Here is a 25,904-nt window from a genome sequence, read left to right on the forward strand (position 1 = left end):
AGGGGCTGAAAGGCAGCCAAGTCAAACGGCACTCGCGGGGAGGCTCGGTCCCATCGGAACCGGTGATTGGTTGAGACTGAGGGCGGGCGCCCCGCCTTGCCAAACGCGGATTGGCCAGAGCGGCGGTCAGAAAGCAGGAACAGCCTTTCCCCCCCTCCCACTAGCCCAAAACCGGGGACAAATTCTCGAGGTTTTCCAGCTGAGGAGCCAGTCGGTGGCTGTTCTAACTGCTTGCTCCAGAGATTGGAAACAACGGAGAAGGCAGTCGTATTGACGGAAAGCCCATCTCCAGCCGTCCGCTGGCTCATTAAAAATTTCCCAGGGACATTACCATCACGAGGTAAGAGCCTGGAGCGTGTCCTTCATTTATTTGTTAACCGTTTATGGTATTATTTACAGGCGGGGTCGCATCCCACCGCTCTGGATCCGCGGAATGGAGAGTAAACGGAGGAGGGTTCCCCGGGGAGGGGAGAGGAACGCGTCCGAGCCCGGCTGTCAGTCTGGGTGCTCTGTGCGCCGCTTTTTTCCCTTTCGAGGTCTGGAGCAGCGTGTCGGGGCGGGGCTCAGCCTCACCCTGGCTGAGCCTCGGGCTGCAGGCCTTTCCTGCACAGACTCTGCGCTCGGCCTGAACTTGACCGCAGGCTGGAGGCGCCTGCGGAGCGAATGTGGTGGGCTGGGTCGGAAGGAGGAAGAGACCTCGGAAGGGACGACGGACGCGAGAAGACAGCACCTGCCTGCTCGTGTTTCCCTTTCGCGCGGCCCAGAGTCGCCCAGCAGCAAACCCCGGACGCGAGGATGCCGCGGGGCTCGAGCTCCGCGCCGTCGCTGCTGCCGCGGCAGGGCTGAGGGCGACGGGGCGACAGCCGGAATCTGTACGCGGAGCGGGTGGTTGGCAGGCGAGACCGCGCGGCGGAAAGTGCGGTACCCCAGCCGCCTGCAGTGCCGCGCGGTCCGGACGCGGTGCTTCCTGCGCGTGTTGCCCTGGCCACTCATCTGTCTGAGCCCGGGAGCCGCGCCCAGGATCGCCAACTGTCCAAAGGTGAGCTTTTCAGGGGATCAGAATAGAGAAGGATGCAGAGCCCTGGGTGGTGTCGATCTGAGGACGTGGGGTTTGCTTTGCCAGAAGAGCACTGTAATCTCAAGGCCTCGTGGCTGTTGTCTCTTTTAGCAGCCGTTTTCGGTAGGGATTTCACAGGGCGTGACAAAGACGAGACTCCGGGTTGCAGCAGCCAAGGAATTTGGAGTCTCTGAAGCTCCACTGGCTTTTCTGGGCTTCAGACTGGGAATGTGCAGCAAGGCCCCTTCAGTCCTCGGCACCATCCTCCGGGGCGGGGGAGGAAGGAGGCTGTCGGTGGTTTCGGACTGAGCAACTAAGGTGACAGATGATGATGGTTTTGAAAAACAGCTATGGTGTCGTAGACTAGGAGAAAAATAAATGTACCATTGCGTATAAAAGATCTCGGTTATAATTGTTCGGTAGTGCGTTCTCGCTGATTTTTTTTTTTTTTTTCCCCACCTTAGTCATTTTCTACAGACCACCGAGGTAGGCACCTCCCTTGACTGGACTCTTAGAGAAGAGGAGGGAGGTGCTGGTGATGTAGTGTAGAATGTACAGGAAAATTCTTCTTAAATGATGGTTTGGAGTGTGATCTGTGAGTTGGATCCACCTTTACTGAAATGTTTTAAAAGATATTTGTGGAATTAGAATTAATGAATATTTTTCACTGCTCCCCTGTTCGTTTCTCTATTCCCACATCTAAATATATATCCACAACAAACCTAAGGGGATTCATTTGGGATCCTTTTTTTTTTTTTCACCTCCTGTAGACTAATATATCTCTTCCTCTTGCTAATAAAGAGGATAGTGGAGTCCACGTTTCCTGAAGTGCATTTGGGAGATTTCCAGAGCATTTGAATTTATCGGGGTGGATTTGTTATTTTTTTATAGTGTCGTTAGGAAATATTTTCAGAATATTAAAACTGCCTGTGTTTTCATTGTGGAAGTTACTGATGTAAAGATACCCGAGTGGCACTTTATAATGGACAGATATGAACACTTCCTAAAATGTCTTTGCTCAAGGGATAGATGTAAGCAGTTTTCAGTAGTACTGGTCTTCATAACTCTTGGATAATTTTGGCATGTGCTTAACATGATGGCAGTAAGCTGTCCTTTTGACCTGATTTCAACAGTCAAGGGCAGTTTAACTCAGATCCCAAGTGCCTCCTGCCAGAAACCATGAGTGCCTCCCTTGTCCAAAAATACATTTGGATAGCTCTGTGTTGTTGAAAGCATTGTGGGATTATAAAGTTGGCATAGATATCTTGTAGATACATAAATGGCTTTTCTGCACGACTCCCTCCCCCAATTTTATTTTTACATCAAGGGTATACCTCAAAGTTTGCTACAAACCAAACGTATTTTTTTCCCTTCCCAATGCTCTTCACCTGAGAGTTCCTACTCTCAGAATGTGGCTTTTCACCAGTGCGCTTACGTAGACTCACAACGTATTGCATTTAACCCTCTTTGCTGAGAATCCCATGTTGGTCATTATTTCAATCAGGGGTCAGCCAATCAGGGGTCAGCTTTGTTCAGTAGTCCTCATTCTGTGTCAGAACTTTAGCGTATCATTAACCAAAGCACTGAGGAAGAGGAAGATGCAGGCCTGGTCAGACAGATGGATGTTAAAATGATGACAAAGGAAAGTATTTTCGGCATGTATATATTGAGAGTATGTAGCATATAGGCACTCACACATTTAAAAAAAAAATCATGTGGATTTCCCATCGTGGTGCAGTGATTAATGAATCCGACTGGGAACCATGAGGTTGCGGGTTCGATCCCTGGCCTTGCTCAGTGGGTTAAGGATCCGGTGTTGCCATGAGCTGTGGTGTAGGTCGAAGACTCGGCTCCGATCCTGCGTTGCTGTCACTGTGGCGTGGGCTGGTGGCTATAGCTCTGATTGGACCCCTAGCCTGGGAACCTCCATATGCCACAGGAGTGGCTCAAGAAAAGGCAAAAAGCCAAAAAAATTAAAAAAAAAAAATCATGTGAGTAAAGTCAATTCTGAGCCACACATTTTGGAAAACGGTTTGGGCAAGGTGACAGATTGTCAATTTTTTTCCCTATGGAATATGACCGCCAGTGTACTACCATTTTTTTTTTTTTTTCCTTTTTTTTTTTGGCTGTCCCAAGGCATATGGAGTCCTGGGGCCAGGGATCAGTTCTGAGCCACAGTCACAACCTAAGCCACAGCTGTGGCAACGAGGGATCGCCAATCAAACCTGCAACCCAGCTCTTCCAAGTCGCCACCATCCCATTTCTCCACAGCGGGAACTCCTAGGTTGCTTATGTAAATAATCTGCTAGGTAGCTAGGATTCCAATAAAGTTATTTATTTTCTTGCTTAGTTTAGTTTTAAAATTTTATTTTTCCTAGTAGAATGTGTTGTGAAGCATAATGTGTTCTTGGGCTCTTTGTTTATTTAACTTTTGCTCTGACATTTGTGTGTCTCCAAATGGTTTTCAAGCAGAATTACTTCCACCTTTGACCCTTTGGGATTACTTTGAAAAATTGGATAAATATGTGAAAAATGAAAATAAACCAGTCTCGGTATCTGATTGAGAGATTGATACACAGGGTTCCTGAATAACGTTTTTTTTTCTTGGTTTTTTTTGATTTGCAGGATGGCAAAAATGGGTGCCAATTTTTAATTGCTGAACTGACATGTAATATTTCTTAAGTGTTTTTTAGTTTGTTCTCTATTTGTTACAAAGAACACTCTTCTTTCTTTCTTCCTTTCTTTCATTTTTCTTTGAAGGCTTTTGTTTTTTCTCCCGCAGTATAATTTTGACCTGCTAGTCAGTGCCTAGTTATTTCCATGGGCATCTGGAAAGCTGGGGGCCTATGGTGGCTGATTCATAGTTTGAAGCTCTGAAGGAAACTTTTCTTGATGCGCAGGTTTTAATTCAAAGTTGTTATTTAGCTTGGGAACACAGGTCGTCTTCGAATTGTTTTCCTGGGGAATATGGAAATTAGTATGATTTAGTGACATTGCATTTGACAGAGGAGATGGAACCACATTTTTAGACACTCCCCTGCTTGCATAAATGATGCTGACCTAAGCTATCTGTCTAACTGGGTTACCTACCTATGCCAATAGCCTTAAAGTATGCCTTAAAGTAAATGTTTCCCTGTGACCATTCTGCTTACTTTCTGAGATGATTATGCAGATAATGAATGAGGAAAGAGGCCCAGCTGGGTACTGATTTCAGTTTTTGCAAACTTAAACTCCTCTTAAACATTCTTTTTTTTTGTCTTTTTGCCTCTTCTAGGGCTGCCTCTCGCGGCATATGGAGGTTCCCAGGCTAGGGGTTTAATCGGAGCTGTAGCCACCAGCCTACACCACAGCCACAGCAACATGAAATCCAAGTTGTGTCTGAAACCTATGCCACAGCTCAGGGCAACGCCGGATCCTTAACCCACTGAGCAAGGCCAGGGACCTAACCTGCCACCTCATGGTTCCTAGTCGGATTTGTTAACCACTGCGCTATGACAGGAACTCCAACTCCTCTTAAACATTCTTAAATAATGTCTCCAGTGGATATATGTTCCATGACAGAAATGCAGCTGTTTCTTTTATTTATTTTACTTTTGGAAGATAGGGAAAAAAGAAGAGCTGCAGAAAAACTTTACTCAATATTTATTTGTTTGTAATTCTACAACTCTTGCTTAGCCTGATAACAAAATGGCCCAAGGCTGAATATGGTATACATGCTTTCAGATTGAAGCCAAAAGAAGCCAACTACTTTCCTAATTTCTGGTGCACTCTTCAAATGTGACTGTTGTCTGATAAACATATTTAAAGTTTTATTTTTTTCTATGTGGTATAAAGCTGCTTTGCGAATTATCTCCAACGGTAATTAATACGTGTTCTCTTACTTGCTAGATTGTATTATATTGTCAAAGTTCTCCACAAGGTCACCCTTCTATGACAGTTTTTGTTTTTGAATAAAATGTGACTTTCAAATTGAAGTCGTTACCACCTTTTTTTTTTTGAATGGAATATGTTGCTTCCCTTTGATATTTGGTAACCAGAGCTGCTATGTCTTCCCTGCCCCCAGTATTGTCATAGAAGAGAATTTCAGTCTTTTTGGTCTTTTAGGGCTGCACCTACATACAGCACGTGGAAGTTCCCAGGGTAGGCTCCAATCAAAGCTGTAACTGCCAGTCTATGCCACAGCCACAGCAACACCAGACCTGAGCCAAGTCTGTGACCTACACCACAGCTCACGGCAACCCCAGATCCTTAACCCACTGAGAGAGGCCAGGGATCAAACCCTTGTCCTCAGGGATCCTAGCGGGGTTCGTTAAGGGCTGAGCCACGCTGGAAACTCCCAAGTTTCAGTCTTTAGTACATGTTATCTAAAAGATATGTATCCAAGAAGGAGTGACCTCCTAAGTCTTTTGTGATCCATTAATTGTTTGGGAGGCCATCTTCATTCTAAATTTTGAGAAGACAGGCCTCAGACGTCTTCCATTGCTTAGGTGTCTAAGGGTGTTCTCAAATTTTAATACTGCTTTATTTACTGAAAGGAGTGATGGCTTTTCCTACACCATCGCTCGTCTGATGTCCAAAAACTTACTTGAAAGTGATTGATGTCTGTAATGCATTTTCTTACAGATGCACTCAAGCTGGGCTCTTTATGTGTGTACGTTTGTGCCTTTTGGGGAGATTCTTTTTTTTTTTTTTTCCCCCGGCTGCACCCGCTGCATGTGAAAGTTCCCAAGGCAGGGATGGAAACTGAGCCACAGCAGTGACCCAAGCTGCTACAGTTACAATGCCAGCTCCTTAACCTGCTGAGCCACAAGAAAGCTCTCAGAGGCACATTTTTTTAAGTTCATTTTTTATTGTGAAATAATTCATACGTAATTCAAGTGTTGAATTTAGCATAACACCTGCACACCCTCCACCAGCATTGTCAGATTTACCATCTTCGAGATGGTTTTTTTCCTTTTTTTTTTTTTTTTTGCATTTTAGGGCTGTAGCCTTGGCACATGGAAGGGTTTCTAGTCTAGGGGTCCATTTGGAGCTGCAGTTGCCTGCCCACTCCACAGCCACAGTAACGCAGGATCCGAGCATGTCTGTGACTTACACCATAGCTCATGGCAATGCCAGATCCTTAACCCATTGAGCAAGACCAGGGATCAACCCGTGTCCTCATGGATACTAGTCAGATTTGTTACCTCTGAGCTGTGATAGGAACTCCCAGGATGGTTTTTAATTCCTAAAGTGATAGAACAAAGTCCTGTGGAGATGAACTTCTGACCTTATCTGTATAGCAAACTGCCAGAAATACAGCCCTTCCTGCACGGTTGCAGGAGTTCCCCTGCCAACACCCTGGGGAGGCTTTCAGACGAACTGCAACTGTTAATGTAAATGCATAGATCAGCAGCTCATTCATAAGGGCTGCTTGTCATAAATGTCCTTCCACCCAGTCCCTGAGGTCCCACCTGTCACAAGTGGTTTATCCTTGCATATCTGGGAGTGTTCGCCTGAGCCGGTTTACATAAACCAGAGTTTCAGAATATGTCAAGTTTAGTAAGCTGACATATCTTAAAGCAAACAGCTTAGATCTTAGGTTGTATCTTTGCCAGGACATGGGCCCTCTTTGAGTACAAAATTATCAGAAATATTCCATTAACTAGTTTTTTTTTTTTTTCTTTTTAACTCTCCTAAGAGACTTTGTTCTTGCTAATATCTGCCCACCCTTTCTTTAGAGCAATGGAGTCGATGAAGGGAAGACTTTATCTATCTGTTTTCTATAGTCTCACTACTCAAAAGTCTGGGCCTGCCATCACCAGGGAGCTGGTTTGCATCTGAATCTACAGGTGAACAAGCTCCCCAGGTGATTGCAGGTCAAAGTTGCAGAAGCCCTTGTTCTACATACGGGCACCTGGGCGATTTTTGGATAGAATATAAGCACTGAATCCATCCATTTTTGATCCACTCTTTTTAGAAGTAGGCTGTTAGGTGCCACCTTTACCAGACTTCATTCTTGTTGATATTTGATGATGTAATTTCGAATTTAGATTTGAAATTACTGATGGGAGTTTCTCTCTCCGTCTCTTTCCACTCAGTTGCATCAGTTTTCTGGAAGACAGCCCGTTGTTCCACTGACCTTTTTCTTCATTCCTGAGCCCGCTGGAGTTATGTCCACAGCCGCCTTAATTACTTTGGTTAGACGCGGCGGGACCCAAGTGAGAAGCAGAGCGCTGCTCAGCGGCCGCCTGCTGCAGGACGGCAGGTGGGGGGTGACGCCCACGTGCCCCGGCTCCACGTCGGAGCCCAGGTGTTCACGGTTTGATCCCGATGGTAGCGGCCGGCCGGCCACCTGGGATAATTTCGGCTTCTGGGATAACCGCATAGACGAGCCAATTTTGCTGCCGCCCAGCATCAAGTACGGCAAGCCGATTCCCAAAGTCAGCTTGGCGAACGTGGGCGGCGCCTCGCAGATCGGCAAACGCAAAGAGAACGAAGACCGCTTTGACTTCGCTCAGCTCACGGACCAGATCCTGTACTTTGCGGTGTATGACGGCCACGGCGGGCCCGCCGCTGCCGATTTCTGCCACACCCACATGGAGCAGTGCATCCTGTAGGTACCATGAACACTGACCTGCCCTCTTTGCAGTTGGACTTAGGCTTCCTGCTGAAATTTTCGTCTTTTGGCCAGGATGTTCGCAGTTACCATAATTATCTTAGTAGTTTGCAGAAGCTCAAGCATGCCATTTATTACTGATTATTACCATTTCAGAAAGTTTTTTTTTTTTTTTTTTTTTTTTTTTTTGTCTTTTCTAGGGCCCCTCCCATGGCATATGGAGGTTCCCACGCTAGGGGTCTAATCAGAGCTGTAGCTGCTGACCGACACCACAGCCACAGCCACGCCAGATCCGAGCCGTGTGTGCGACTCACAGCTCAGGGCAACGCCAGATCCTTAACCCACTGAGCAAGGCCGGGGAGCGAACCCACAACCTCTTGGTTCCTAGTTGGATTGTTTCCTCTGCTCCACGATGGGAACTCCAGGATTCATTTTTTTAAAGAATGGAGTCTTGAGCTTTTATTGTTTTTTAAAGGCTTGTCTCTGTGCCTTATTTCTCAATCTGATTGGGTAATATGTGGGTTTTAAACATCAGAGGGGCAAGTCTCAGAGGAGGTCCTTTGTGTGGACTGACTCTGCTAACTGGAGGGACCAAGAGGAAGGCAAGAAATAGATTGTAAAATGGTTTTTTATGATTCTCCTTTCCTCTCCACAAAGGGATTTGCTTCCTAAGGAGCAGGACTTGGAGACTGTGTTGACCTTGGCTTTTCTAGAAATAGATAAAGCCTTTGCAAGGCACGCCCACCTCTCTGCTGATGGTAAGTAAAACAGTGTCATTCCTTAGGGTCCTGGGGAATTTGGGGTGCAAAGGAAACAGTTTAAGCCTTTTAGGGGTGGGGATTTCAATGTCCATGTATTTGTAAGGATGCTTATGTTGAAAATGATTTTTAAAAAATAGTCACTTTAAATGCCGTTTAGAATCCAAACGAATGGTCGTACCTCACTTTTAAATAAAGTATCTTGGAGATTGTTTTAGAAATTGAAGCTCCAAAATGGTTCTGATAATTGCATTTCAATTTTAAAAAGATTTAAAAATTTTTGATCTGTTTGATCACTCATTTTATGGACAAGAGGTCCATACTATGAGAGGGTTTATTGTTTTGGGTTTTTTTCTTTTTTTTTTTTTTTTAGTGGAATCCCATGAGCAAGTACTGAAATACACTACAGGGTAATCTCGGTTAGCCAGGGAGTGATTGCCAGAGAGACAAGAAGAAAATTGCTAATTGGTCCTTGGTAGGAAAGGACAGTGGGTAATATGCACTACTGCGTAAAATTAGAAGGAAGATATTTTTTCTTCCACTTCTTAAAAAAGCTTGATCTTGCAGCTTTTTTTTAACCACAAGGACATGTCAGCTGAGTTTCAGAATTTGTTTACTCTACATCCTTAAATTTTGAAAATAAAATGTTTTGGATTTTGAATAAATGTATCCAAACCGTTTCAGGAAAATGTAGCTCATGGTTTCTAGCTAGCTGGCCTCCCAATTTATTGCTCATTAATGTTAAGATGGGAAACTTCTGTAGCAACCATTTAAATATATGCCTGTAGGCCTCTTAACATTAAGGATTTGAAAATGAATTGTGCAGTAACATAAATCTGTGTCTGCTTCATCCTTTTGTTTAAAGGAGATCAAAGTGGACCACAGCAGTGTTATTTTTATAATTTTCAGTGCGTATTTCAGTGCTAGGGAGCGAAATTCTCCTCTTTACAGATAAGGAACTGAAACTCAGAGAAGTAAAAGGTTAGCTTCAGAAACAGGCCTGGGATTTTCCTGGCACCCACTGAGGCCTCTCTCATGGGCATATTTAATGATTAAGTATAAGAGAAGATGACTGTAGGATGGCCTATTTGCCAGCATCAGGGATTTTTTCTCCTCTTTTTCAAGAACCTTTTCATCACCATACTTCTCTGAAAAGCGTTGGAGTCCACTCTCTTTGTTCAGGGATTTATTTTTTCATTGTACGTTTTTCAGGCTCATTTTCTCTTCCTCATTCCTTTGGACTTTTCCCCTTCCATCTGGCCTCTTACCTTAGGAAAATAAGGGTTGAGAGAAGGTAATTGTTAACAGAAGATTCTGTTCTTAATGAGTAAAACATACGAAGGCGAAGAATACATTAAAACATTTTCTTAGTGTTTTATAGCTGAATATTGGTGTGCTCTTATTTCATCCATAGCCAGGTTGGCCGTATCTCACGCCATGCAGTTGATCGGCTGTAGCGCAGGTGGTGTGCCCCAGCTGTTCTGTAAACAGGTAGAGCTTACTGGGCAAGGTTTTCAGATTCAAGCTTATCATGGGAATGTGGCCAACCGTCAAAAAAACACTACCCCGTTATAAGCGGAGTCAGCCTTTTTGAAAAGGATCTAATTGGCGAAGATGCTTAAGGCAGTGATAAATTTGGTCTAAAGATGTGCGAGGACGCCTTTCATTTATTAAATAATAAATTACAGGGAGAGAATTTACTTGTCTACCTTAAAAGAAACTTTGTAAAGATACCAGTCAGTTGTGCAAAGAAGTCACGTGCTTCATTTCTAAAAATGACATGAAAATGTGTTTATTCAACTTAGCTCCTCTGTCATATACTTCAAAGAGTCAGTGATCTCAGAACTTTCGTAGGATACGCTAGAATTTATTTTTCATTCAATGGCTGTTTGCTTGCAGCTATAACAGGGCATGACAGAATGACGCTTAGTGGGCAACTAAAAGAGAGAGGGTCTTTTATGATGTTCTTAAAGCTTATTTTGCATGTATTCTTATAGATCAATTAGTCTGTGTGGTTTTTTAAAAGTAAGTATTCTGAGAACAACTTTTTTTTTGTCTTTTTAGGGCCGCACTTGCGGCATGTGGAAGCTCCCAGGCTAGGGGTTGAATCGGAGCTGTAGCCACAGGCCTGTGCCACAGCCACAGCCGCCCCAGATCCAAGCCACGTCTGCGACCTACACCACAGCTCACGGCAACTCGGGATCTTTAACCCACTGAGCGAGGCCAGGGATCGAACCCTCGTCCTCATGGATGCTAGTTGGGTTCTCTAACAGCCGAGCCACAACAGGAACTCCATCTGAGAACAACTATAAACTTTTTTAATAAGTTGCCAAGGCTTTCAAAGATGGCGAAGATTGATATTTGGGGCCTATTTTATCAAATCTATTAAAGCCACTAAAAATAGAATGCTGTCTATGTTTAACTTCTCAATTTGTGGATTAAAAAAAAAATAGCACTGCAGGTTTCAAAGTCACTATTTAAATTAAGCAATTTTTTTCTTTCAGTTTTTAGTAAGAACTGAAGCAGTGTCAGTATCATAAGGGTAGATAATATTCTTTTTGGCATAGCTATGAGTAGGATCAGTGCCAGTTAAGCATGATTGTGACGTAAGTGTAGTTGGCCCTCTCCAATTTCTTTCCCCCTTTCTTTTAGCTTCAGCTCCATTTGCCCTCCTCGAACCCTTCCTGTGAGAAGTTTGAGGGTAGGGACCATGGCTTATTCATTTTCAAATCTCTAGTGTTCAGCATCCTGCAGAGAATCTGGAAGGTACTCCATCATCATTATTTGGATTAAACTGATCTCCATTGGCTATTCTTTCTTACCAAAGTTATTACTTATTCCTTGATTATCCAGTAGCTGATGTAACCAAATTATTCATATAATGTATGAGTTATCACTTCTGGGGTTTTGAGTTTTGAGTAAGGAAACCTGAACAGAGATTGGTGAAGCCATAGGAATGAATCACTAATGGTGGAATTTCAGGTAGGGAGAAGTGCCCCACGTATATCAGCTTTCTTAAGAGAAAGTGGAAATAATAAGGGGAAAATAAAACTCTCATCTTTTTAAGACTTTGGTCAAAGCTGTCATATCTGTATAAAATACTTCAAATTATTTCATAAGCATTTAAAGTATTTATTGCTTCAGTTGAAAATGGGGGGTAGTTTGAGGATGATAAAACGAGAATGCCACTTAACAAGAAATGGCCATAAGAAATGGCTGGCTATTTTTATTGATTTGTTGTAGACGCATTTTTGAACTGACCATAATTTACGAGTAGCTAATTTCATCATCTTTAAATATTTCATATTCATTACAGACCAGTCATGTGTGTTTTTACAGTTAATGAAACCAGACAGTAAGGTCAAATGATATCCCTTGAGTCTATGGTTGACGAACAAATGGTCACTTAAACCAGGTGGTAGAAAACTTAGATGATATCCCATATATCCTATAAACTCTTCAAAGTGTTTCTAGATTGCTTAAGATTTGAAAGCAACAAAGCTCCCCAAGAGACAAATGGATCAAAAAGAGAAGACTTACTCTGACGTTCAGAGTGGGAGACGTTGGTGGCAGCCTTGTGAGTCTCATTGGAAACTTCCATGCTCTTCATATGACTTGATCTCTTTATGGAAGAATTAAAGTACAAGATAACCAGTGTGAGAAATGCAGTGTTTTTGATTTCCCTTCTCAGGCTGGAGGCAGCCAAAAAACAAAACAATAGAAACAGTACTGAAGAGATGTTCTTATTGGGCTGTCACTGCTTCAACTCATGAATTTGATTTAGTGTTTCTCTTTCATTCCTGTCTAGAGCAACCGTTTTAATAAATACTGAAACTGTATGGGTTTATACATATTATTGTTTACACAGTTGAATAATTATGGGGGGGTGTTTTAACTTTGAAAAGTACAGCTTTTACTCTTTATGTTGCCATTCAAAATCTTGATGGTTTTTCTTTTGATATGTCAACCTGCAACACTGGGGGAAAGAGAGAGCTGCAGAAATTCCCATTTGATGAATTACATGAAATTGTAAATATTGGTTAGACCTCAAGTCTTACTAGCCTTTATTCAGGCAATTGATTTAGTCATTCTACTCAAAAAAAGAAAAAAAGCCTTCTAGATACTGCAATCCTGCATTAAGCACCATTAACAAATAAGACATTCCTTGTTATCTGGTAAAGGAGGTGCTTTAATTCCTTCTTGATTTATATGTAAGTCCCAGTAATTTGATGGTATATTGTAGTTTGCATTCTTTTTAATATACTTTGTCAGATACAAATTATTTAGTGTTCTACCCACGAATTTTCCCTTTGGTTAGTGGGACAATTGTGATATGGATGCCAAACGAATTGACAGTGCATTTTTTTCCAACTCAGTAAAGGTACTAATTTACTCTTCAAGACTAACTATTTAAGTGAGTGTGAGTATGTAGATGTGTGCCTATGTCACCACACATGGGTCTTAGTGCACATGCACTTGTACATCAGTTTTCCTGCCTTCGGAAGCCACACAACTAAGTGTTACTCCATGATGAAAACGTAGACTCAGCTACAAAATACCATCAACCTGGACAAACTGAGCTTTAGAATCATTGATTTGGCATCTCCTGGAATATGGTACAATTGCTAGTGAAATTCTCACCAGAATAAAAACCCTTGGCCTTATTTTGCAGCTCTTTCTCTACCTTCCCTTGTGTTGCAGGTCTGTAACGTTTGAGCACAATTCCTGGGTGAATTTCCTATTTGCCTCTGTGCGTGTTATTTGTGGCAGAGAACAGTGCCGGGTCAGCAGCTCTAGACCTGGAGCCCGTGGACACTATATGCTGGGCTTCAGTGGCAAGAGAGACCTGCTTAATTTTGTCCCAGGTGATGCAGTCCAGCGGTTCCTAGCCTGGACTACTGGAAGGTTCCCACATCCTCTTTGTCCCATTAGTTGAGATGACTTGCAGTAGAAAATGTCCAGTGAGTGTTCAGAACTTATTGAAAGATGTCTTAGTTTTATAGTTTTGTTGTTAGGGAAAAAAGTGAGAATTTTTACTTCCATGTTAAATGCAAATAAATGCTGATTTAATACTTATATTGTTAGATGCTTAGCAAACCAGAGCCAACGGTTTTAAAAACTTTCCCATAAATCCTGGGATTTTGGAACTGTGAGGTTGGGTTGATTAAAAACTCAAGCTCTTTTAAATTCTTACGTGGCAGAGCTGTGAATTACAATCCTGAGGAGCTAAACTTGAAGTTTTCTCTTATGAAATGTTAACTCTTCTGATGTCGCCAATTAAAACCCACTTGGTAAAAAGCTGCCCCTGACAGTTTAAACAAGGAAGGGGGATACGAAACTCCCTGGACAGGCAGCATCTGGGCAAAAGCCCGTGTTTGCTTGCCTGCCTCTTCTAATCATTTGAAAGGATTACAGTGGTTAAACTGCAAAGATTGCTTTGCATAGGGTTTTCGGGAGCTCAGGCCGACATTTGTAATATAAACTTAACTGATGTACTAAAACATCTGTGTTGTACAATGAAAAAATTTAGCATTGCCAAGATAACGTTCCTTTGACACAACAGTTCCAAAATCAAGAGATGAGTGGGAAGCTAGTGCAACTACAAACGCTCTTTCTCAATAAAGTAAATTCAGCATGGATATAAAAGATTAAGCGAGGTTTATTCCTTTTTTCCTTTCCATTTTACTTATCTGATTAAAGCAGGCATTTCAATATACTGATTGGAAAATGTATGCATGTATATCTTGCCAAAATGCATTACTGCTGTTTTTAAAATTCTCTTAAAAAAAAAAAAAAATTGGGGCGTTCCCTTGTGGCCTAGTGGTTAAAGATCCAGCATCGTCACTGCTGTGGCTCGGGTTTGATCCCTAGCCTGGGAACTTCTCATGCTGTGAGCGAGGCCAAAATAATAAAATTTGTAAAACATTTTAAAAATAAAAATATATTTTAAAAGTATTAAAAAAATTCAGAAAGACAGCCTCAATCAGTCAAATTAATAGCATACTTCGTTTTTCGTAAATCTGCTTTTGTAATCAAAATCATCTTTAGATGATCACCTGAGTATTTTACTTAGATGCTGGAAAGCGTTAACCATGTTACTAAAGACAATACCTGCTTTAAATGTTATCTTTTTCAATTTCTTGAATTTCCTTTACTTTTTAGCCCATAATTTCCAGTATTCTCACTTGGACAAGGCTCAATGCACCCTTAAAAATTTTAAGAAGTAGTAAAGAACTTAGGGCAGACACTGTTAGAATAAACCTACAAAAGAGGAAGAATGTACTTTGTTTTGGTTTTTTTTGTCTTTTCTAGGGCCACACCCGCGGCATATGGAGGTTCCCAGGCTAGGGGTCTAATCGAAGCTGTTGTTGTACCACAGCCACAGCAATGTGGGATCCAATCCGCGCCTGCGACTTACCCCACAGCTCACGGCAACGCCAGAGCCTTAACCCACTGAGCAAGGCCAGGGATTGAATCCGAAACCTCATGGTTCCTAGTCAGATTTGTTAACCACTGAGCCATGAAGGGAACTCCAGGAAGAATGCACTTTGGATGGAGGAAGTAGTGGCGCCTTCAAGCCAACCAACATATAATTTTGTTATTGGTCGGAGGAAATTATTCTTGGAATGCTGTGGGCCCAGGGCGTGACCACAGAAGCAGGCAGTGCTGTCCTGCCTTTGGGTACAGACTGATGGTGTTAGATCCTGCCTGGACCAGAAGTGTGACCTGTAACCTGGCTTATGGGAAACTGGAATGAATTTCCTCCTCTGCCTTGCACATGTTCTCCTAATGTAATGATGGCTGTAACTTTGTTTCAATTTTGGGGAGGACAAAGATAAATAAGAAAAGAATGTGAACCTTTAATCATTTTAGGATTTTTTGTTGAACTTTTAAAATTTTTTTAAAGGCCATACCCACGGCATATGGAGGTTCCCAGGCTAGGGGTCTAATCGGAGCTGTAGCCCTGGGCCTATACCACAGCCACAGCCACAGCCACACCAGATCCCAGCCACATCTGCGACCTACACCACAGCTCACAGCAATGCCAGATCCTTGACCCACTGAGTGAGGCCAGGGATCGAACCTGTGTTCTCATATATACTAGTTGGGTTCATTAACCCCTGAGCAACAACGGGAATTCCATTGTTGAACGTTCGTAAAATTAAAACAGTTGTAGAAGGAAAGAAGATAAAATATAGCACTCGAAGAGCCAGTGGTGTGCACTCGGCATAGCCTGCTTATCCCATTAACGAAGGATACTGTCATAGGATGGGGATGAGAAATGTAAGAGAAAACCGAAGCGCATAGATTACAGAAAAGTGGGCTTTCCTGAATGGGCTCCGCAGAGCTAGAGCATGGTGCCATGTTAGTCAGTCTAATTAACTGTAATACTCTTATTTGTGACACGTGGTATGCACACAAAAGTGTCATAATAATAAACTGAACTTGACTATATAAGTGGAAGCCATTTGAAGACAGTGGTGCATTTTTTTTTTACCAAATTAAGTTAGCAATTTTTTCTTTTTTTTTTTCCTTTTTTGCTTTCCCGAGGCATATAGAGTTCCCAGCCAGGGATTAGTTATCAACTTTTTCTGTTTGCATGGAGCCTTGTTACTGAGTTAAGTACTTCTTTCTCTGCATGCTCTTACTTACATAGTTCATTTGCATTTTATTTGCATAGCTCTAGTTAAATTAGAATGATGCATTTCAGCATTAGTTTGACATGCCTGTGTTTTATTTTGTAATAATAATTCCATTGCCAATCATTTGACTGTCACTGACTGTACTCTTTATCATAATGTTTGCAGCAACCCTTCTGACTTCTGGGACTACTGCAACAGTAGCCCTGTTGAGAGATGGCATTGAACTGGTTGTAGCCAGTGTTGGGGACAGCCGAGCTATTTTGTGTAGAAAAGGAAAACCCATGAAGCTGACCATTGACCATACTCCGGAAAGAAAAGATGAAAAAGAAAGGTACCACTTCAACTCAACAGTCTTTCTAAGAGGGTGGTATTTATGTAGTTCGAGATAGAAATGAAATCTTGCACTTTAAACTGATTTCATGCTTAAGTTTAACCACGTTGGTTTTCTAAGTATCACATGATAGTTTTGAAACTTTTTCTTGAGCAGGATCAAGAAATGCGGAGGTTTTGTAGCTTGGAATAGTTTGGGGCAGCCTCACGTGAATGGCAGGCTTGCGATGACCAGGAGTCTTGGAGATTTGGATCTTAAAACCAGTGGTGTGATAGCAGAACCCGAAACAAGAAGGATTAAGGTAAGGAAGGGCTTGCAAACACTTGTGCACAGGCGAGGAATGAATGCACGGTTGTCTCCAGCTGCAGGCTTTCCCAGAAGCCTCAACTGAAGCCAACATGATTTTTTTTTAAATAAGTAATTAGGAGTTCCCATGTGGCTTAGTGGGTTAAGGATCTGTTACTGTCACTGCAGCGGCTCGGGACACTGCTGTGACGTGACTTTGATCCCTGGCCTGGGAACTTCTGCATGCCGTGGGTGTGGCCCCCACCCCCAAAATGGAAAGATAAACTCTTCAGATAAAGTAAGAAACTACTTTCCTGGCGTAAGTGTTGGTTTTGTTCCACTGAGCTGTGGAATTTGTCTGGAAACGTGGCTCTACTGCCCTTCCTCACCTGCCCCTGGTCATCCAGCGCCACCGTTACGGGGAAGCGGATCCTGACTTCCCTTTTCTACCTACTTCTCCCTCTGTGACATCTTCCGCTTGCTCCTAACCATTATGGTACCCTGACACTTCACCTGTGCGCCCCCCGGCCTGCTCTAGCGCCTGGCATTTTATAGTGTAGCCTCCCAATAATGGCAGCAAAGATGGTTAATTAATTGAATAATTTTGTAGCTATCCCATTTATATTCATTTTGTCTATCAGATACTTCTATAGGGTCTGCTATGTGCCAGGCTCTGTTCAAAATAGCTACTCCTACTCCATTTTACAGAGAAAGCAAATCTAGAGCGTGTAGAACTCAGCTCTGTTTGCCCAGCTGAAAAACAGAGGCAGGTTTCACATCCTGAAAGCCTGGCTCCAGAGATAGCGCTCTCAGCTATCCCATCAGCATTTGGCTATCTGGCTTCTTCCTCTCTGTTGTTAGTAATAAATGGTAGCTTTGTCCTCCATGGTTTATTGCTATTTTGGCCCTAAATACAGGCCTTCCATTTTCACTGTGTTCGCCTACAATCTCTGAAACACAGATGACCACTAAGCAAGCAGATAAAATCTTTGAATTATAAAGATTATTCTAAAGCTGAGTCTAGTTTATTTTATTCTATTTTTTGTCTTCTGTCTTTTTAGGACTGCATCCGCGGCACATGGAGGTTCCCAGGCTAGGGGTCGAATCGGAGCTACAGCTGCCGGCCTACACCACAGCCACAGCAACACCAGATCCCAGCCACGTCCTCGAGCTACACCACAGCTCAGGGCAACACTGGATCGTTAACCCACTGAATGAGGCCAGGGATCGAACCTGCAACCTCATGGTTCCTAGTCGTACTTGTTTCCTCTGCACCACAACGGGAACTCCAAGCTGAATCTAGCTTATAATGCTATGTATTTGGCTCTGATTGCAGCTACATCACGCTGATGACAGCTTCCTGGTCCTCACCACAGATGGAATTAACTTCATGGTGAACAGTCAAGAGATTTGTGACTTTGTCAACCAGTGCCACGACCCCAGTGAAGCAGCCCATGCAGTGACTGAACAGGTGACACAGCAGAGCTTCTGCTAGAAAAGTCCGTCCGAAGTGGGGGAGGAGAGAAGGCCAGAGTCGGCTGCAAGTCTCGGTGCAGCTTAGATGGGCTACCACTGGCCGGAGGTTTCTTTGAAATCTTGGGTTTTAGGAGTTCCCACTGTGGCTCAGCAGTTAACAAACCCAACCAGTATTCATGAGAATGTGGATTTGATCCCTGGCCTCACTCAGTGGGTTAAGGGTCTGGTGTTGCCACGAGCTGTGGTGTAGGTTGCAGACGTGGCTCAGATCCCACACTGCTGTGGCCTTGGTGTAGGCAAAAAAAGGGAAATCTTGGGTTTTAGCTGCAGTATTACAATGAATGCCTTTTTTACACTTGACTCCATATTAGTTCCAATTAAAATTTTTTTTACAATTCTCCCAAGTCATTAAATAAAATTAGCATGTCAAGGAAATGAGCTATGTTTATTTTTTGGCCTTTGTACACATCTTCTTGAGATGACAGTAACTGTGCTGGTAAATTATGACCACAGTAAAGTCTAACGTCACTGACTATGTGTCAGGCACTCTTCTACTCATATCTGTTTAACTCATGTAAGCATCACCATAACTCGCCAAGGCTGGAGCTAGAATTATTCCTCCTTCAGAGGGGAGAAGAGCAGAAGCACAGAGGCTGAGACATTAAATAACTTATTTACGATCACAAAACTGTCCTGTTGCCCAACTGGGCTTCAAACCCAGACAGATGGTCCAATGGTTTAGCCACTGGACCGTTTTAAACTAGACTGCTCCACGGAAGTACCCAATATAGAAACACTATAGCATAGTCAACTTCTAGTTTATAAAAATGGGCGTGTGAAGACAAACAAATATAAAAAGATACATGGATGAGTGGTGTGTCAGCCAGCCAGAGCTAAAATTTGGAAGCTGGATAATATCCAGTAAAAAAAAAAAAAAAAAAAAAAAAAAAAAGGTAAAATTTCCATGTGTTAATACTCTGTGGGATAGGGAGTTCTCTTAAGTTATAACATCACTGATGGTTAGAGGCACCCGTTAATTCATACAGCTCTTTTTGCATCGCCCAATTTTTACATTTGCAAATGGGGAACCAAATTTGGTCCAAACTTTTTTAAGGGCTAATACTTGGAATTACCATATAAGACCTTATTTAAAAAGCATTATTTGCTTGAAAACAAATGGCTAAGCATGAATTATTCACTTGGTTACAGTGCGTGCTCACAGGATTAAGGAAACAGCCCAGTTCCATGTGTGACTACTTCTTTCCTAATTTCTTTTTTTCTTTCTTCTTTTTTTTTTTCGGTCTTTTTAGGGCCACACCAGCCACAGCATATGGAGCTTCCCCGGCGAGGGGTTGAATCGGAGCAGCAACTGAGTGAAACCAGAGATCAAACCCGCTTCCTTAGGTTCATTGCTGAGCCACATTAGTGTTTTATATTTGCATCTTTTTCTTTGTTGGTGGACCTAACCGTTCACACAGATTTATTAGCCATGTATACTTCTTGTCTATGCATAGCTCTTTTTTCTGTTATCTTAGAGACATGTTTGTCTATAAGTTACTGTAAGAACTTTCTGTATATTAAGTATATTGTCTAATAATGCAAATATATATATGTGTTTGTTCTTTCAATGTGTGGTAAAACTTTTTTATTCTTTGAGGCTTTTTATATCACATATTTTTTATTTTTATTTATTTATTTATTGGTCTTTTTGCCTTTTCTAGGGCCGCTCCCGTGGCATATGGAGGTTCCCAGGCTAGGGATCTCATCGGAGCTGTAGCTGCTGGCCTACACCACTGCCACAGCAACTCAGGATCCAAGCCGCATCTGCAACCTACACCACAGCTCACAGCAACGCCGCATCCTTAACCCACTGAGCGAGGCCAGGGATCGAACCCGCAACCTCATGGTTCCTAGTCAGATCCGTTAAGCATTGAGCCATGACAGGAACTCCATCACATATTTTTAAACTATTTATTTGTCCTTTTAGGGCCTTTTTTTTTTTTTTTTTTTTTTTTAATCCTTTCCTTCAGAGTTTTGACCTCAGGCCATGAAGTCTTTTGAAATACTTTGACTATTCAGCACTTGGTAACACTGACATATCATTTACTCTTTGCATTGGTTCCTAAAGTTGATTTACAATTCTACTGGAGGAAGTTTAGTTTATGCCAACTTTCCATTTCGTATGGACCATAGCCAACTTCCTTATTGTTCTGTATCTTTCTATACATCCATTTCCTTAGGTTATTATTTCTTTAAGCTAAATTGCAGAATTGCTATGCTGAATGCTTTACGTGTATTTTCTTCTTCAGGAGCTACGTATCTTGTACCTTAGTCCACTAGTGTATCTCTGGCCAAAACTGCTACAGAGGCCTATAGTTAATGCAGTTGTTTGGGGTCATCAGTTATTCTATCCGCAGTCTAAAAAACTGGGCATTGATAAGGTGGTGAAAGAATCACAAGCCCCTGAGAAATAACTGAGAAGTGACTGTGTGTTCAACCGGTTTGACCTTCCTGAGGAAGACTGACTCCTTTTTGTGCAGACTTTGATTGCCACTGATCTCCTCTTCCTTCCTGCCATACCTTGCAGGCAATCCAGTATGGTACTGAAGATAACACTACCGCAGTAGTGGTGCCCTTTGGCGCTTGGGGAAAATACAAGAACTCTGAAGTCACCTTCTCGTTCAGCAGAAGCTTTGCCTCCAGCGGACGATGGGCCTGACACTTGCTGGGACTTAGAGTTTCTGTGTGACAGCTTTCACTGAGTGTGTCAAGAAACTGATGAGATCACAGAAGTCACCTGTACTGGGGTAACTCTAGGACTGTAGACCAGCACACAGATCAGTGTCAAAGTCGTAACCATTTACGTGGTAGTTTTTCATAAATACTTGTCATATTTATGTTTAGCCAATTGTACATACTTAGTATGAATAGATGTGTAATTCAGCTATGGTGAGTGAGTCTCTGAGTTGAGTGAGCAAATGAAAAATGTTTTTGATACACTTACTGAGTGCTAAATTTCTATTTCTTTCTTTTTTTTTTTTTTTTTCAATGGCCACCACTGCGGCATGTGTGGTTCCCAGCCCAAGGATTGAATCTGAGCCACAGCTGTGGCCCACGCCAGATCCTTTAACACACTGTGCTGGGCCCAGGGATCGAACCCGTGCCTCTGCAGCCTCCCTAGCTGCTGCAGTTGAATTTAGCAACCCCTCAATTTCTAATCTTTACAACTCTTAGGCAGCTATGAGTTTCTCATGATCATTTCTGATCTTTATTCATTTGACCAGTTTCTTGCCAAGTTCTTACAAACTGAGTATTTTGACAGCTACTCAATGTGATATCTGCAAGTGTTTATTTTTAATAACTGTACCAAGGAGTACATATGAAAACAGTTCTCTGTTTGTATTTTGTAGTCCAGATCACTTATTGGTAAATGTACCAATGCAGAAGAAATTAATTCAGCTGATAAGACACCACTAAACTGCATACAAATGTACAACAGTGCACTTAGATATTTCAACCGTGTCACCAGGTCTCCTCTGCCCTCACCCAATTCATTCCTATTTTTCTGTAGCTAAGAATGTTATTATATAGATGTGACTTTTCCTTCATATCAGAAAAGAATATCCAGGCTAAGAGTTCTTTGGTCAAAGTGATACAAATAATATCCAATATTTTGTATCATGTTTCCATTTGTTATCTCTAATTATTTTGTGTTTCATAAATAGTATGTTTATATCGCTTTTTGTATAGAGTCAGCAAGTCAAATAATTTGTCAGTAAAAATAATCCTACACTGACTGATAATTGCTACAAACATAGCTTGAGGGTCCTGTCTCCTAAGAGAGTAAATCTATGAAAAATAATAAAACATTATCTATTTCAGCTTGCTATGTAATTTAGGAGTGTAAAACTATATTTCCTTATATCTGTATGTAAGTTTGCTGTTAAAATGTGAATTTCTAAATGTGCGTATGAGATTGTATCTGCAGCTTATTTCTGCAGGCAATGTGAATTTTTATGTGTATGTACATATGTATATTTTGGATTAATGGAAAATGAAAGGGAACAATTCTGCATAGCTCCTTCACCAGTTAGCTTTAAATTATTGATATGTTTATCTCTAAGCACTCTTGACAAACTGAAGAAAGTTTTATAGTGGAGAACCTGTGGCTACTGTCAGATAAAGGACTATTAAAAATGGCTATAGGAGATATTTTGTGGTGGGTAACTTATGTGGAAGGCCTAGGAACAGAACCAGCGTGTTGACGCTACATTGCTGCATGGTAATTTGCATGTAAAATAACAGGATGTGAGAAAAATAGGGAGTGTTAAGAATGACATGGAAGTTTGTTATGGAAACAAAAGAAAAACCAAAACAGTAAAGGTGATGTACCTTCAACTCTTAGCTTAAGTTTTATTTAGAGGCTTAGTAGAAGAAAGAGGGCAAAATAGCAATATTCACATTTTCTCCTCACCTTTTTTGGGAAGAAAATAAATCTTGAGTTTTCCTGCCGGTATTCATCAGGAAATGTCCTTTGGAAAATAGTGGTAAAGACACATTTCAAGGTTGTTTTGTTTTGTTTTCAAGGAAGTTTGGTAACAGAAAGAAAAACATTATAGGAAAGAACGCAGTCTCCTTTTCATGGCCTGGGAAACGAGGAACCAAAGGTAGGCTAAGAAAGCTGGAGAACGTTCGCCGTCTTTGTGAGTAGGGTCTCGGGACATAAGTATGGAAGCTACATTTAGGAGTATGGCGTTTCCAAACTCACAAGCAAGTGGAAACTCTAGAGCGCAAAATGACCTTCTGAAAATGCAGCTTTTGTTTTTGTTTCGAATTCTTCACATCGCTGTTCTGCTCTTTAACAGCTAGGGAGGGTAGGGACGGTGTGGATTTTTAAGGTCTAAAAGCACGGATGCATTGGGCGGATTGCCAGCTGCGACAAAGAGGAATGTGTAGGGCCTGTAGGTCTTGGTCTGGGCTGGACTTTGCTTTGCCCCCCCCCCCAGAAAGTCTTCAAAACCTGAACTCGTTAGTGTTGACTAAAGCCTAAAAACACAGCAGGGTTTGTTTTTCAAGTTACAATGTTGAAGTACAATGTATAGATTGTTATAATCCAGAAAAGATACCCATACTTGTATTAGGCTTCTAGGTCTGTTAGTGGAAATTATGCAAATAGTGGGGGGAAAAGGACTGTTCTGAATAGTTTTTTCAGTTATAACTGTGAAATTGCCATGTGGCTATGACCATGTGGGTGTGGCGTAAATTATATTAATGTAATTAAACTTAAATCAATTGTATTTGTTTGCCTTTCATTTACATGTAGCATATAAATCACCTTTCTAAAATGTGTTGCCAAAGTTTATTTGCCAACATTGATTTGGCAAAATATTCTTTAAAATCATTGTCATTTTTCACACGTATAAATTCTTAAGTACCTTATATATTCAAGTGTAAATGTAATCCCACTTTCCATCAACCGTTCATTTGTTCCAGACCCTTGTGTTAAATGCTTCAAAGTTTTATCCATTTTTTCTGTGGGGGAAAATTTTTTTTTTGGAGGGATCAGTTTTGAATTCCTATGCTCTGTGCTGGGAACGTGTCTCAAGTTCCATTTTAAAAATGACTTCGGAGAACTGTTAGCATGTAATTTAAACAAGTTATTTTTTCAAAGTGGAATTTAATTTTTTTGAAATGAATCTTGGTGGAGAATGAGTAGGCCTAGGCTAACTCTTCAATATCAGAGGACATTTACTTTCCTTTCTAAGGCTGGACAGGGGTTTAATTTCACGGTAATATGATAATAAGAAAACGCATCAAAGCAGATGGGGGAAGGAATGGTTAAAGTTTACCATTGAGCCCTTTTTGCCTTTTCAGGGCCGCACCCGTGGCATATGGAAGTTCCTGGGCTAGGGGTTGAATTAGACCTACAGCCACTGGTCTATACCCCAGCCACAGCAACTCGGGCTCTGAGCCGAGTCTGTGATCCACACCACAGCTCATGGCAATGCTGGATCCTTAACCCACTGAACAAGGCCAGGGATCGAACCCGTGTCGTCATGGATACTAGTCAGGTTCTTTAACCTCTGAGCCATGATGGGAACTCCACCATTGAACCCTTGAGCACAAATACGTATCTGTATTTTTCTCTAGCTTTTCAGTTGCTCACATACCCATGTCTGTGGAAAGTGACCTAAGTTTTTGGTCGAGTTACATTTTATTGTATTTATTAGATTCACTTATCTGGATGACTGCAACAGAAATAAAAATTCACGTCTTTAGAAGCCAAACTGTGATGACCTGCTTTTGTTGGAATGAGACTGCTTGACTTTTTGGCAGCTCCCCTTGGTTGGTAGATGGTTGAAACGGTTCGTTGATGCTCACAGCTGAGTGTTTCGGGCTGTGGAATCATGGCATTGTCCCATCTTCAAGAATGACTCACCTTCTGCTAGATTTCTGTATAGGATTTAGCAGCTTGCTGTGTCCTAAATTAGCTTCATTTCTGCCGAAGTGCTCTTGTGTACACTGGTTTTGTAATTTGCCAAAGTACTAATTGGGGGTAGAGCACTTCTGCAGCGGGTTGATGTCGTCACTGCTTGGACCATTGTTTTAAATGTATGTATTAGAGTTGCACGCATACTGAAATCACATATCTCGGTGTTCAAAACAACATTCGAATAAAGGAAATGCATTAAACACTTTAAAACTGTGTTTATTTGGCATCCAGACTTTCCAACATTTATCATGTGACCCTGTTAACACTGATACAAAGGAGTCAATGAATGGTTTGGAAATTTTTTGAGCAGCCAAATTTTGGCTGTTTGCAAACACACACACTTATCTAGTCAAATCTTTTTTTTTTTTCCTTTTTTTTTGTCTTTTTGTCTTTTGTCTTTTTAGGGCCATACCCATGACACATGGAGGTTCCCAGGCCAGGGGTAGAATCGGAGAACACCTGCCGGCCTACACCACAGCCACAGCAACGTGGGATCCGAGCCGTGTCTGTGACCCACAGCTCACTGGCAACGCCTGATCCTTAAGCCACTGAGCGAGGCCAGGGATCGAACCTGCCACCTCATAGTTCTAGGCGGATTTGTTTCTGCTGTGCCACGATGGGAGCTCCAAATCTTTTTATTTAAAACTAGCTTTGTCTCATTTCTCTCTTCTAAAATATTGTTGGCATATCAGAAGAAAATGGTTGTGATTTCTACAATATTTTGCCTGTAGTATATTTCACCTCAGTATCTCCATGTCTTAAAAATTAGAAACAAGTGTTTGGCCGCGATACTGTAGAACTCAGCATTATGCATTTAATGAAAGCAATTTTTTTTTGTGTTTTTGGGTGGGGGCTTACTCATGGCATGTGGTAGTTCCCAGGCTAGGGGTAGAATCCGAGCTGCAGCTGCTGGCCTACACCACAGCCGTAGCAACGCAGGATACAAGTCGCTCCTGTGGCCTACACCACAGCTCACTACGATGCCAGATCCCCGACCCACTGAGCAAGGCCAGGGACTGAACTTGCATCCTCATGGATACTAACTAGTCGGATTTATTTCCGCACTACCACAATGGGAACTCCCCGTAAGCAATTTTTAATGTCCTGTCATTGACTGAATAAAATGTCATAGTTGGAATTTCTTGGCACAAGGATCTCTTCTAGAATATCCACTGAAGGTAACTCTGTCACCTCCACAGTGGCGGAGATCTATTTACATTTATTCAAACTCCTGACCTAGCGCTTTCTATACATTTAGGAATG

The 25,904-nt window shown here is 42.0% G+C and overlaps 1 protein-coding gene across 7 annotated transcripts; it reads left to right on the plus strand.

Moving 5' to 3' along the window:
• PPM1K (protein phosphatase, Mg2+/Mn2+ dependent 1K) lies at positions 122 to 24,851 on the plus strand. 7 transcript variants are annotated; one of them, XM_021101768.1, is made up of 7 exons: positions 122 to 340; positions 7,138 to 7,652; positions 8,313 to 8,413; positions 16,222 to 16,387; positions 16,544 to 16,688; positions 18,009 to 18,143; positions 20,736 to 24,851. In XM_021101768.1, the coding sequence occupies exons 2-7, from the start codon at positions 7,210 to 7,212 to the stop codon at positions 20,865 to 20,867; spliced, it is 1,122 nt and encodes a 373-aa protein (XP_020957427.1). In that variant the 5' UTR covers positions 122 to 340; positions 7,138 to 7,209; the 3' UTR covers positions 20,868 to 24,851. The 7 variants fall into 7 exon arrangements, 4 of the variants coding, with proteins under 4 accessions (XP_020957427.1, XP_020957425.1, XP_020957426.1 ...); XR_002346874.1 differs by lacking the exon at positions 122 to 340 and adding an exon at positions 354 to 1,039 and having other exon boundaries at positions 15,965 to 16,387; XM_021101765.1 differs by lacking the exon at positions 122 to 340 and adding an exon at positions 584 to 1,039.

Source organism: Sus scrofa, chromosome 8 (genome assembly GCF_000003025.6).
Source record: "Sus scrofa isolate TJ Tabasco breed Duroc chromosome 8, Sscrofa11.1, whole genome shotgun sequence".
Taxonomy (NCBI): domain Eukaryota; kingdom Metazoa; phylum Chordata; class Mammalia; order Artiodactyla; family Suidae; genus Sus; species Sus scrofa.